The 13,751-nt window shown below is 48.1% G+C and overlaps 1 protein-coding gene across 1 annotated transcript in view; it reads right to left on the bottom strand.

Annotated features, from left to right (window-relative positions):
• Positions 1–331: 331 nt before the first annotated feature.
• EHD1 (EH domain containing 1) overlaps positions 332–13,751 on the bottom strand; it is a 35,566-nt gene continuing 22,146 nt past the window's right edge. Inside the window, exons 3-5 of the mRNA XM_074957977.1 lie at positions 10,009–10,421; positions 4,407–4,571; positions 332–3,137 (exon numbers count right to left, since the gene is read on the bottom strand). Of these exons, the coding sequence (XP_074814078.1) occupies positions 2,613–3,137; positions 4,407–4,571; positions 10,009–10,421 (1,103 nt within the window). The 3' untranslated portion in view covers positions 332–2,612. The remainder of the gene's footprint in view (positions 3,138–4,406; positions 4,572–10,008; positions 10,422–13,751) is intronic.

Here is a 13,751-nt window from a genome sequence, read left to right as displayed (position 1 = left end):
TAAGCCAAGTACATGTCAGCTGACCCCCATTTCTCTTTATAGGGAGCAATACACAGGCCACCTCTCCCTCCACCAACAGAAACCATGTAAATGTTAGGGCCACCTCCTATGTATGGGTCCAGAGTCAAGTTTAGGCTGGTGTTTTAGGCCTGCATTGAAGAGCAGTTCCCAGCTCAGGAGATATTCCAGCAGGAGCCCCATGTTGGTAGCAGCTCTTGCCAGCACAGGTCCAACTCTGTTAAGATGTGGTGCATTCCCTTTAACAAGGCTCAGAAGCCACCTCCCCTGGCATTTCCCAGGACGCAGACTCAGGAGCTGCAGAACTTGCAAATACATTTTAATGTTTCAAAAAGGTTTAGACAGGCTTAAACAGAGTGCACTTCCCTCTTCTGATGCACAAGCCTGGGAGAGGCCATCCCCCCACTGAGAACTGCTTCACTGTACAGGAAGTAAACAAGTAATGTACATAGTTAACAGATGTTGGAGCACAGTCCTTAAAGTCTGACACTCCTTTGGCACAGAGACCACATGGAGAAGGCCAGGAAGCTGGGAACATTCTAGCCAGTTACCTGAAGTATCAGAGCTTTAGTCTCTTGACTGTTACATGGACTCAGCCAGAAATACTGGACCCCCTTCGGCAACCTGATACCAAACGGCTTTTGATTCTTTATCAGTGGTGTCACACAAACCACGTACATGTTGAGCAGAGCCAGGCTGTTAAGCAGCTGATAAGGGACCCCAGGCAAAACATTTTTGGCTGCTTGCCTGTGAAAGCACCAAGAGAAACCCACCAATTGATGTTGCCTCTACTCCAACAGCCACAAGAATAAGGCACATCTCTTATGGAGAGGCCTCCACTTTAACCATCCCCCCACCCCAGTCTCACAGCCTGGCAGGAGGATGTTGTGGCAAACCCTTTAGGCCTCTCCCAGCACTGTGCTGCCATTGCTTCATAGGAAGCTCTGGCACAGAGGGTTTGAGAACAGCCTAAATTGGGTGCCCAATCCCAGCAGGATTCAGTGCACTTAACTGTGGGTGCCTCTGAAGGCTGCAGTCTGGGCTAGGTCGTCAATCAGTGTTGGTAGAGAATGGTTAAAATTGCAAGCAGATGAGAGTTGTTTGAGGGCTGCTGGCAGGGCCCTGAAGTTGACAGAAGGCCAATAAACTCAGGCAACCTAAGGAACCGCAGTCACAACCTGTGCAGTGGTGAATCAGGAACAGGGCCACCCTTTTCCCACAAGTTCTTTGCTAACAGTTCCAGAACTAGCCCTGGAGGTTGACAAAGACAGGCTGAGTTTAGCGATAGTCACTATCATCAGACTGGAGCATGCTGCCAGAGTAACTGTCTTTAACCCACCTCGAGTTTAATTCCAAGGCTTCTCAGGATGAATGTTTCTAGACAGAAAAGAGTTAGAGGTGAACATCTGACCATGTGATGCAGTGCAAAATGTGTCAGTTACACAAGGTGAGGATTAACAGGCTCAGATTAGGCCATACCTTGCACATCTTAGACCAGGGCAAAGCCAGAGGGAAATGCTACAGCAGAAGAATCTGCACTGGAGCAACTGATGAGACATGGCTTGGGACAGTGAGGTCAGACCCGTGAAGTTTTAAGGAAGAGGCAGCTTCTAGAATAGACTATCTTCCTGTTTGAGAAATTCAGGCTTCTCAGAACTGAGATGTGGATTTACAAGAAGCCAGGTCAGTGAAGTAGTGTCTAAAAGGAAGTGAGGGCTTTGAGTGGGATTCAAAGGAAGTATGACAACTTGCTGTCTTCTGTAAGGGGAGTCCAGGAGTGAAAGGCACAACAAGCAGCACCAGGGATCCCTCACCAAAGAGGTCTGTCCACGTTCCTTTAAGAGCCCCTCTCCAATTTTAACTAGTCTCCATTTTTGGTAGCTAGAGCCAAGTGTAATTAACACTCATTACTTGTGAACATTTCTATATGGGAAGATCAGAAAGCCCTGGAGAAATGACCATCTATCTTAAAACCAACCACCTGGGTCATTAGCATAAAAACTGCTCTGTACATAGGGGGAAGTCAGCTTAGAACTGAACTGATGTGTTTGGACCATGTTCCAAAGAGAATTAGAACTGCTTCACCACCATGGGAAGTTACAGTGCCTGCTCCCCCAGAAAAAATCAGACAGCTGGGGGGTGGGGGGAACCAGAGTTGTGCCATCCCAGCACAAGGGTGAAGCGGATTCCATTGTGAACAGTACTCCCAGGCAGGGGGATTGAACTGATGTTCGCAGCTCAGCCATGCTGCCCTGCCACAAGGAGCCATTCATTCAACACCTTAGGAAGACAAACCAGTTGTATTAGCAGCTCCTGGAGCAGCACCTCAAGAGATAAAGGGGAACAAAAATGCAGCCTTGAATATATTAAAAATATCATTCTTGTGCACAATATGACATGTCTGAGGGTTTCATTCAGATCTTATCACTCCCATAGATGGGGGAATTTGGAAGGAAGGTGTAAGTTCGTGCCTCTTGAAGCAAAATTCAAACTGTCCACCAGCTCTCAGGGGTTGTGGATCTTTAGCAGAGTTAGATGTTGAAATCCAGACATCTGGCTGCCCATCCCCCCTCCATTTACAGGATGCTGGGGAGTCATTCGGGTCTGCGTTTGGAGGGGGGCACTAGATGGGGGGGTAGTTCTGCAGGCAGCTCATGCCCTTCTAGCTTCACCTTGATCAAGTGGTTGGCCAGTGCAAACTCCTCATCATCTAAGAGTCCATCTTTGTCCACATCAGCCAGTTTCCAGATCTTGCCCAGGACAGTGTTGGGCAACTTTGATTTCACCATCTCTTTCTTGGCACTGGCACCCGTGATCTTACCATTGACAGGCGAGAGGGTGTAGAAGATCTCATCATAGCTGGGCTTGTCCTTTCCCACCACCCACTCAATGTCATCAATGCCCTCGCCAGCCCCCTCCCCATAGCCATGGCCAAAGGGCCCATTCATAGTGCCCTCAAAGGCCCCGCCCTTCACCGCCTGGGTGGGCATCTGAGACTCTTCCTGCCGCACCATCACCATGAGCCGGGCAATGTCATTGGCCAGCATGTCGTCCACTGCATCCAACAGCTTCGGCTTCAGGGGCTGGAACTTGCTGAAGTCTTGGCTCAGCAGGAGCTCCTGGGAAAGATGGCAGAGATCAGCATTCAGTGTGTGCTTTGGCACTTGGAAGCAGGCTGCTCCCCTATCCTACCCAATACCCAGCAACTCCAACCCATCCCTCAATGCCCATATGTCCCTGCCCCCATCCAGCCATGCCGAGCTGTCCCCCAATCCCATCCATCCTTGAATCAGGCTGAAACACCCCCATCCAAAATCCCCATATGCTCCCAAACCAGGCCATCCCCAACCCATCCCCCGTGCCCACCTTGAGCTGCACCCACTCAATCCATCTGTCCCCTCCTGGACCACTTCTCCCCCTGCCCCCCCAACCCCTGGATACAACCCTCACCCCAGACACCAAGGCCTTTGGCTTTATAAGTTAGAAGTGGTGTATGAAGCAGTCTGCAGCCACCTCTGGGATGCAGGACAGCTGCCAAGTGGCACACTGCACCATGGGGAATGGTAAGTTATTGTCAAGGGCATATGGGGAAGAAACTATTTCTAAGCAAGAAGTCAGGGACTCTCCACAACTACAGAAAGCTGACAGCTTGTTTGGGTCTCCCCCAGACCAGCCCATGGTGTGACCTGCATGGAGGCCTGTTCACCTTCCTTAGGAAGTGGGGTTTAAGTCATCCCAGACAGGGGATTAGCCTATGGTTCTAAGTAGTATTTTAGGTGCTGGGATTTAGGACTCCCTGCATCTCTTGCTCTAACCCACTAGACTCCACTCTTCCCAGCACTGGGACAGAACACAGGAGTTTTGGCTACCAGCACCCCCTGCTCTTCCCATAAGAAGAGATTTCTTTTCAGATCAGCCCTGCTCCCAGGAACCCCAGTCCTGGAGGGCAAGAGCACAGAGCACTTCCCCTCCAGTTTACCACAGAAGCCCAGCCACTGACCTGGATCAGTGCCATGCTAGATTTAACAGTGGCATGGAGGGAATCGCTCATGCCCTGTCTCAAACATGAAGTCTTGGCCCTACTCTGAGCTGGAATTTCAGAAGATCACCTGTGCATCAGGAGGACCAGGTAAGACAGGGATAGTCCCAATCATCCATAGTGGGGGGGGGGGGGCGCGCACTAATGGGATTCACTTCCATGCCAGAGGCTAGCCAGATAAGGCCACAAGCAAGCAGGAGTCTCTGGGGCACATGAGAAGTTGACCTTAGCTAGTATCAGGTGCATTAGTGGCTGGGCCTAGATGTCTGACCAAAACTCCTATCATGATGGTTCAAGGCCCTGCACTTCAGACCCTGCCCCCCCTCACCCCCAAGGCATGGCTTTGCACCTGCATCTTGCGCAGATTGGGGAAGTCCCCAGGGGAGATCTGATGCTCCCGCTCAATCTTCAAGTAGATCTCGCCGAGGTTGTTCACCAGCTCCTTCTTTTTGCTCTCCTTACCAAAGACATTGGGCATCTCCTTCTTCAGAGAGCTGATTATGTAGGCATGGACCTAGGGAAAGGAAGAGAGAGGAGCTGCCATTCCTGGTTGACAGCATATCACTTCCCCTGCCCTAATACAGACCCAATTCCTTCCCAGAGCAGGAAGTAGAACCCAGGCATCCTTGCTCCCAGCCTCACTGCTGCTCTAACCCACTTGACCACATTCCCCTCAGTGCCAGGAATAGAACTCGTGGGCACTAACCCCAAGATACCCTATTCACTTCACAAAACCATGAGTCAATCTCACAAGTTGTTCCATATAGGGGGCAAGTAGCTTTATCCTCACTTTAGAAAGGGGAACTGAGGTACAGGGGTGGGGAAGGGTCACCCATCGGGGCAGGAACAGAATCACTTAACGGAACCTCCATCAGATGCTGGGGAAGGAAACATGGTGGATCTAAAGGAAATCAGTTGGAAAGGGTGAGGAATTTTGGAGGAGACAGACATTTGTTTGAGTAAAGGCGGGGTGTATTTTACTTGGGGAATGTAACACCTCTTACTGGAGGAGGAAAATGTTTGGAAGGTTCTCTCGTTCAACTTTTGCCAGTATATACAATAAGATCCTTAGTCACTGCCATAAACTTTTACCTGTCACTTTTGCCTTCCTGCTTTCAGATGTCCCCTTCCTTTACTGTGTTAGAAAGCAAAGCTCCCATTGTTGGGCCAAGTCATGCAGGCCCTTGTGGTGTAGGGAACTTCCACTGATTTTAACAAAAAGAGGGTTTGTAGTGTGGGGCGTCATTAGTATTTATATGGTGGCCAAATCTAGAATTGTTTGTTACTTGCATATGCATCTTACGTTCATGGAGGATGGACCCATCCATGGCTATTAGCCAGGATGGGCAGGGATGGTGTTCCTAGCCTCTGTTTGCCAGAAGCCGGGAATGGGTGACAGTGAATTGATCACTTGATGATAACCTGTTGTGTTCATTTCCTCTGGGGCATGTGGCATTGGCCACTGCTGGAAGACAGGATACTGGGCTAGCTGGACCTTTGTTCTGACCAAATAGTTTTTATGTACCCACCAGGGACCATTGCCTCAGGTCCCAGCCTGTGGGGAAGCTTAGCCATGGTCTGCTGGTGCCCCTCACTCCTGACCTGCAGTGGCAGTGGCTTTGCTTCCCAGCCTCTTGTTCAACATTTCCCACGAAATCCTTTGTCTATATAGATATGGGCATTTGAGCATCACAGTGGCTTTTTTCCTCACTACTGAAGTTGTCATGGAGTGTGGGGGAGTCAGGGCCCTGCACCCCCAATTCCTGCAATTCACCGTGACTCAGCCAGCCAGTAAAACTGAAGGTTTATTGGATGAGAGGAACACAGTCCCAAGCAGAGCTTGTAGGTACATCCAGGACCCCTCAGTCAAGTCCTTCTGGGTGGGGAACGGAGCTTAGACCCCAGTCCTGGGGCTCCCTGTTTCAGTTGGGAGCTGGCTGTGGAAACCCCCTCCAGCCATCTCACACCCTACTCCCCCTGGTTCCTCCTCCAGCCTTTGGCCAGTTTCCTGGGCAGAAGGTGTCACCTGGCCCCAACCCCCCTCCTGGGCTCTCATGTTACATGCTCAGGTATCTTCCCTCAAGGAAGGTCTCCCATCCCCAATGCAGACAGTCCCAGTAAAACTCCCCTGCAACATTCCCAGGTCAATACTCCCCACTCCCTGTTGCATCACAGAAGGATTCTCTCCATTTTACAGGTGGGAAACTGGAAAAGTCTCTTCCATCTGGGCCTCGACATCAGAGCCAGACTTGAACCCAGGTCTTTTAAGTGCCAGGTTAGACCTAGTAATTTGTTCCCCATGGAATGCCAGGTGGCCTTAACTGGCACTAGCCTAGGGATCAAGTTTTCAAGAGCATCTAAGTGACTTTAGTTTCTTAAACCCCATTGTCTTTCACTGAGACTTCAGTTCTTGAGGCACTCTTGATAGTTTTATCCTAAGACTGGAGTCTGAATGGGTAATAATGGCCTATGGAGCAGTCATCCAGCCCAAGCCATCAGAGATTAAGGCCAGAAGTCTCTTGATCTAGCCCAGCCTCTTGCATAAAAGGCCAGACAGAAAGGATGGTTTACTGGTTAGAGCACTAACCTAGGACTTGAGACCTGCAACTGACTCACTAGGTGACCTCAGACAAGTCACTATGGCTCTGATTCAGTTTTCCCATCTGTAAAATGGAGTTAAGTCACACTGGCTCCAGGATGCCATAGGTATATTTAGGATTGTAAGGCACTAAAGTACTTAAGAGTGAGAACTCCACCTAGCTATATGAAGCCTGTAATTTGTTTGAAGCTATAGCATCTCTTAGAGTGACATGCAGTCTATTAAGACCCCACTTAATAGAGCATCCACCACATTTCCTGGTCAGTTCCTGCAACAGTCACCCACCCTCACTGGGGAACATTTGCATCTTTCTGGTTTGAATGTCTTGCTTCATCTCATTCTGCTTTTTGCATGATTGAAGAGCCACCTACTATCAGAAAATTATTCCTCATGTAGGGCCTTAAAGACAGTGACAAGTCACCTCTTAGCCCAGGTCTACTGACTTCTGCCACTGTAGCTTGCTGGCAAATCACACCTGTTTTACACAGCTATGCTGATGTGCCACTTGATTGGCACTTGGCATAGGTGCAGCTTACACCAGCCTGCAAAACACTGTTACTAGCCTATTTTGCTCAGGAAGGCTGAAATGAGCTATACCAACAAGAGCACTTTTGCCAGTATAGCTGCATGCACACTAACAGTGCTTTGCCAGTGCAGTAGACTGGAATTCCTGTGGTGCTTTGGGTGTAGGACCTGCTTTAGTCTCTGAAGAGTCCTGCTAAGCCAGCAAGACTTGCTCAGGCACATTTCCTGGATTCATTTTGAGATATATTCAAATTTCTACTTTTAGAGCAGCAGTGATTTCAAATCCTTCTTCCATCTGCAAGGCATGTGGGGATCATGAAGACCTTGGAAGGGTTAAGATGCTTATCAGGTGAAACTGGATTCTTGCTCTTTGTAGGCACAGCTCATTTAATGGTAAGATATTCTACCCCTCCCCCACATGTTGCTGCACTGTGGTGGCTTTTATGCCTGAAGTGGTTGTGTGGCAGGACAAGGATGGAGTTTCTCCACTCCCAGGAGTGGGTTGTGGGAATGCTATCCTGCCTGGTGCAATCTTTACTGTCACACCAGTGCTATTTGGATCAGGATTAAGTCATTTTTATACTCAAAGAGTCAAGTTACAGGGGAGGGATCAACTTACAAGTTAGTCACATGCCAGCCTGAGACATGCTCAAACTGCTTTCAAGGCAAGTGGCCTAAGCTGGGCAGTCTTCCCCTCCCACAAGGTCAGTGGCACAGCCAGGCATTTAACCCAAGTTTTCCGACTCCCACTTGGTACCTTAGCTACTAGCCCATACTGCCTCCCAAAGCATCATTTCAGGTGGCTAGTGTACATAGACTTACTTTGAGAGATGCAGCCTGGGATGATGGATTAGACATTCAATGTAAAGCTTATTCCTGCAATTGGTTAGTGAGTCTACTGGCATTCTAAGTGAAATGCCTGAGTCAGTGTCAGAGAAAGTGTGGGTGCTGGGCATCTTGCCTGGCCACTCTAACAACTCTACAAGGAGAGTTATTACAAACTAGTATCCAAGAAAGATGAATCCAAACTGGACCAGATGCAGAAGAGGGCTCTTAGGCTGATCATGGGAATGAAGAGCAGATCTTACAAAAGGAGACCGAGAGCTGTGCTTGGTTAGCCTTTGAAAAAACAAAGGCTAAAAGGGGACCCAATTGCTCTCTAAATACATTTGGGGGTAAACCCCAGGGAGGGAAGAGCTATAGCAGCTCAAAGACAATATTGGCACAACAAAGAACAGACACTGACCAGGAATCCACTGAGGCTGGAAATAAGGAAAGATTCTGGAACAGCCTCCTAGTAGGAACAGTGGGGATCAGATAACCTAACGAGTTTGGAACCAGAATGTGACTACAGCTGCCCACAATAGCAGGGACTAGATTCCATGACCCAGGTGGTCTCTTCCATTTATGTTTCTATATATCTCTGCTGACTTACATTGAATTACAGGATGTTTTAAATACCAGTCATGGACCAGAACGCCATTGTGCTAGGTGCTGCATAGACACAGAACAAGAATTTGATCTGTTAGACTAATCAGTTAGGGTTTGAAATTGCACTGATTTTAGAAAGCCTGGTCAGCTAAACAGATATTTGTTCCTTCTGAAGTAGATTGTGGGGAAATCAAGCAGCAGTTTGGATCTTTGAGAAGCCTAGTGCCAGTTCTGATTTCAGGAGCTATTTCTGACCCATGTCAATGCTAAGCCCTGTGATTTCTCTGAAGCAATCAAGGTTTTTACAGCTCCTTCCAGTCAGTGCAAAGAGAAACTGAAAACAGAGCCATAAAAAAACAGCTGTGTTCCCATGAAGAGCTGCACTTTTCCACCCAGGTTTTGTTTTACTAGCTAGGCTTATATGTTAACAGATCTCTAAGGCATCACTCTTGCAGATAAGCTAATGCCCAGAACAGTGCAGAGTCCATTGCAAGGTAAAGAGTTTAAGGTGGAATTTCCACAGCATGGCTCAGAAATTTCCATAATTTCTTTCCCCAAACTGACCCAGTAACAAAGCCTCAACTCTCCAGCAAGGGAAATTATCTGAGGGATTTTCCCCTGCTGTAAAATGCAGCTGTCAGTAATAGTCTGGGTTCTATTCCTGGCTCTGTCACAAGATCCCTATTCTATTTTACCACAAAACCCATACTTCTGGGAGTAGTGTGCCATTAGTTGAATGGAGTGGTGAGAAACCACTGCAGGTTAGCAGGCAGTACAAGCTTACCTCCCCTACCCTTGGATTGGAGCCATGGCTGTTCTTGCACCGGCGACTTGCACTAAATGCCAGATGCTACACAGGCTCCACTGGTGCAGATCGTATCTACATTAGGGGCTTGTATTGACACAGCTAAAGCAGTGGGAACATGGACTGGGAGTCAGGACTCTAGGTTTTCTTCCAGTGCTATGGGAACATGGGGTCTAGTGGGTTAGAGCAGGGAGCTGGAGATAGTACTGGTGGTTGCTATTCCCAGGTCTGCTGTTAAACTGCTGTGCAACCTTGAGGGAGCCCCTACCCCTTGGTGTCTCTTCCCACCATGTGGATATTCAAACAGCTCTCTGGGGCAGGTATTCTCATTAGGGGCTCTCTGCAGTGAGCAGGGCAATGTCTCTCCCTCCCCCATCTTTGCTAGAGACTCTGATCTCAATCTGGGGGAGAGGTGCCTGCAGACACCTGGCACAATAGGCACACCCCTGCACTTGGTCAGGGGAACTCTGAAATGCTACATTAAACACTATTCAAGTATCATCCTAGTTCAGAGAAGGCTTCCTCTAGACCGAATGCCAGCCATCTAGCAGTGTCTGTGGCTCACTAGAGGGAATGCTTGGGACACCGTACCTTGGCTAGCCTGGCTCTCTTGATGAGGTCATTGAGCTTGCGGAGTGCAGCATTCCTGGGCAGGGACTGGATATCTTTGAAGAGATCCTGCTCTTCTGCTTCAAAGAGCTTCCTGTTCTCAGGGATGAGGAGTGGCTGGGACCAGAAGGAGCCAATGTAGACCCGCACCACCTCTGGGGTGTTTATGATCTTCCCCAGTGACCACATGAGGGCACCATAGACCCGCATCAGCTGTTGAGTCTCAATCTGGTCAGCTTTGTTCAGCACCACCCGGATCTTGTCCTCGTGGTTCTTCAGGGCCTTGATCACCTCCGAAAACTCATCTGAGATGTCAAGCTTGTGAGCATCGAAGAGGAGAATAATACGGTCCACACGCTCTGCGAACCACTCCAGTACTGCTGCGAAGTCGTAGCCTGCAAGAGAGGGATGTTTATACACAAGGACTGCAGCTAAGAAGGCTGCTAGAGAGAAGAGCATCAACTTGGGACTCTGGAGACCCTGGTCTACTCCCAGCCCCATCACTGACCCTGACAAATGGTTGCCCCCATGCCTCAGTTTCCTCTCCCATCTTGTCTTACTCCTTTGTGTTGGGGGTAGCACCAGGAGCCCCAACACCAGCCATGGAACAGAAGTTGTGCTATGTACTATGCAAACTGACTGCCCCAGAGAACTTACAAAGTCATCTATTAGATTGCACACTTTGGACACAATTCAGTCCCAATCCACCACCTAGGATTAATGCTGAGCTCTCCACACTATTTTTCCAAGCTTAGATCTCAGATCTTCAGAAAGATCTCATTATCCCTGGTTTAAAGATAAGGGAATGTTTCAGGCCAGAAGGGACCATCAGATCTAGTCTGGCCTCCTATCAGGCCATTCAGTTTCACCAGATACCCCTATACCAAACCCAACAATTGAGTTAAACCAAAGCATTTCAGCCCTCAGGAGACTAACCTGTTGTGAGCCCCAGTCAGAGAACAAGAGAAACCAAAGGGCTATCAATGCCAGAGGCCCCTGTGATGGCAGAAAATTGCTGCAGTGAGACACCTAGTGATACCAGCAGATTACCCATGCTACAGAAGCAGGCAACATCTGCTTGTGCAAGGCCCACCCCTCCCCCTGTTTCTGCAAATCTGACCTGGAAGGGAGGAAAGTGTCTTGTCCCAGGACCAACCAGCAGGCCAATGGCCAACCTAGGAATAAAGCTCTTTGGAACAGGAATTGTGTTGACAGGGTCTGGTCCATGATTGGAGCTCCTACACATTACAGGTCTCCCAAGTCCCAGTCCTGTGCTCTGGCCACTAGTTTGTTAGTGTCAGCAGAAATACTGGTTACCATAGGAATGACTGAGCATTCTCCACATTCCTGAGAGAGACTGAAAAACCCTCCTTGAACTGCAAACCCCATGCGAGTGAATCTGCAATCAGACTCGCTGTAGCAGGAGCTTGGCCGGCTACTTTAACTTCTAGTCAGGCTGGAGGTGTAGCAGCTATACAGCACTCTGCAGTAGCAGATGCACTCCAGTCTGAGAAAGCTTGCTTCCAGCAGTGCAGTGCCATGTGAACACAGAGGATGCCCCAAGCAGATACGCAAGTTACACAAGAACTGCTTAGCTCAAAGTGCTGCCACCTCTGGTGTGAAGCCAACTGAACAGCACGCAGCAACACTATGCAGACATAGTCCACACACTGAAAGGAAGGGATTTTTGTAAAGGCTGATGTAGTTACTGAAGTTAGGCTCTTGCTAGGACAACACCCTGCAACTGTCTTCACAAGAGGATTGTCTCCCATTTGTGAGCAAGCTAAGCTTTGCTCCCCATGTCATCCGGGAAACCGCACCTACTGCCACAGAGCTCACTAACTGCACCTCAGGGTGGTAACTAGAGCCGGACAAGGACTTTTTGGTCCATTGGCAATTTAAGAGAAACCTGTTTTGGGTTGAACTAAATGTTTTGAATCTGACCATTTAAGTTTTGAATTTTAATATGCTTCAAGGAAATTGAGACAGTCAGTTCAAACCAAAGGACATTGAAGTGTTTTGTTCTAACATCAGTGTTTGAGTCAGATTTTCTCTTCAACAATGCAGCAAAACTGCTATGAAAGCTTCTCTCTCTCTACAGAAGATATTACCTCACCTGCCCAGTCTCATGAATTTGTGAAGTGTGTTATTGAATTTGCATTTTCACTGAAGAGTGACTTAAAAAATTCACCCACATCTACTTATAACTCAGGGAAAGTGTCACCTACTTAAGGCCCCTAGGCCCTAACTAAGATCACAGCACCTCTGTGCTAGGTGCAGTACAGTGAGAGCCTCCTAAGAGCTTACTATCTAGCTAGGCCCAAGTCACAGCTTGAGCCTGGCTGCATGGCAGCTATGTTGTTACCATACTGGATTACAAAACAATCAGGTGTCACTGTCAGCACTGCAGGAAGGACTATTCATTATGACTTTCAACATCTCAGCTCTCCAGACATGCCAAACCCATCAAAAAAAAAAGCAGAAATTGGGTTTGGTTTTGGCTTAATTGGCTTGAGTTGCTTGTTGGCTAGTAGCTTGTTGCTTTTTTTTATTGCTCTGGGCAAGGGGGAGCAAGGAGGGGAGAGAGTCAGGATGCATAGCAGTCCCACCACAGTTCCAGACTGCATGCTGGGGGGGTTCTTCGAGATTAGCTTATTTTTGGCTTATTGTGAAAGTCAGGGTGCTTATTTACCACGTGAGAGTTGGCAACTGTACTCTTCTCCTGCAATGTCCTTTATTTGTGCATTTGGAGAGACTTCAGGATGCCTGCATCCAAAGCCTCTCACTAAAAAGGTGTAATTGCATACCAGGCAGACTCCATGATCAGCTAGCAGAATCCCTCTACATGAGGGAATTGTTGGTTTGGGATTAAGGCACTGGACTGGGACCCTCAGGTTTGATTCCCAAACTCTTCTACAGACTCCATGTTACTTTGGCCAAGTCCTCTCCTGTGCCTCATCTCCCTCTGGGTGAATAATCCCTTGTCTATTTACACTGAGTTAAGGACTCTGCATACTAGGTGCTGTACCAGTGGTTTAGTCTTTAGATTGTGGACCCCTACAAAATTTTAAATGGAGGCAGACCCCTTTGGAAATCTACTGTGTATATGTTGCTGAATTCTATTCAGTCAGTTTTCAGTCTAAGTCTTTCATGGACCCCTCAGTCTCACATATATAGCTGTGGCTTTCAATACAATATGGTATCTAAGGGTTACTTGTAATGCAAGTGTAAAATGGAAGTTAGATCCTCTACACAGAGAGCTAACCTTTAGCCACTCATTCAATAAAGAGTCACTTCAGCAGTCACTCCCCTTCCTATATTTAAAGGCCTTAATCTCTAATGCCTTTAGCCTTTCACCTCTTGAGGCAGGGCAGTACTATTATCCCTATTGTACAGATGGTGGCAGAGACTGAAGGACTTGCCCAAGGTCACATGGGAAGTTTGTCTGAGCTGGGAGACCTCAGTTCAACTCTCAAGTCCTAAGATAGCTCCCTAAGCACTACACCATCCATCCTTCCTCTCCAGGACAGTAGAGAAGTGATACTTAGTGTCTTGACTTCACTCAAGACACTAACAATCCATCCTGAGAATTCTCACCATTCAGCTGTGTAAGTGTTTTGCTAAATGCTAGCTTACTTTTTATAAAGTGTCTCAAATCTCAGTCTGAGAATAAAGTCCTTTAGCTAGTGTGATTGTGGCAGAGACAGATGGGTAGTTTCTGGGGC

This window comes from Natator depressus, chromosome 7 (assembly GCF_965152275.1).
Source record: "Natator depressus isolate rNatDep1 chromosome 7, rNatDep2.hap1, whole genome shotgun sequence".
NCBI lineage: Eukaryota > Metazoa > Chordata > Testudines > Cheloniidae > Natator > Natator depressus.
Note: the sequence above shows the minus strand (reverse complement) of the source record. Positions and strands in the feature narration are given on the sequence as shown.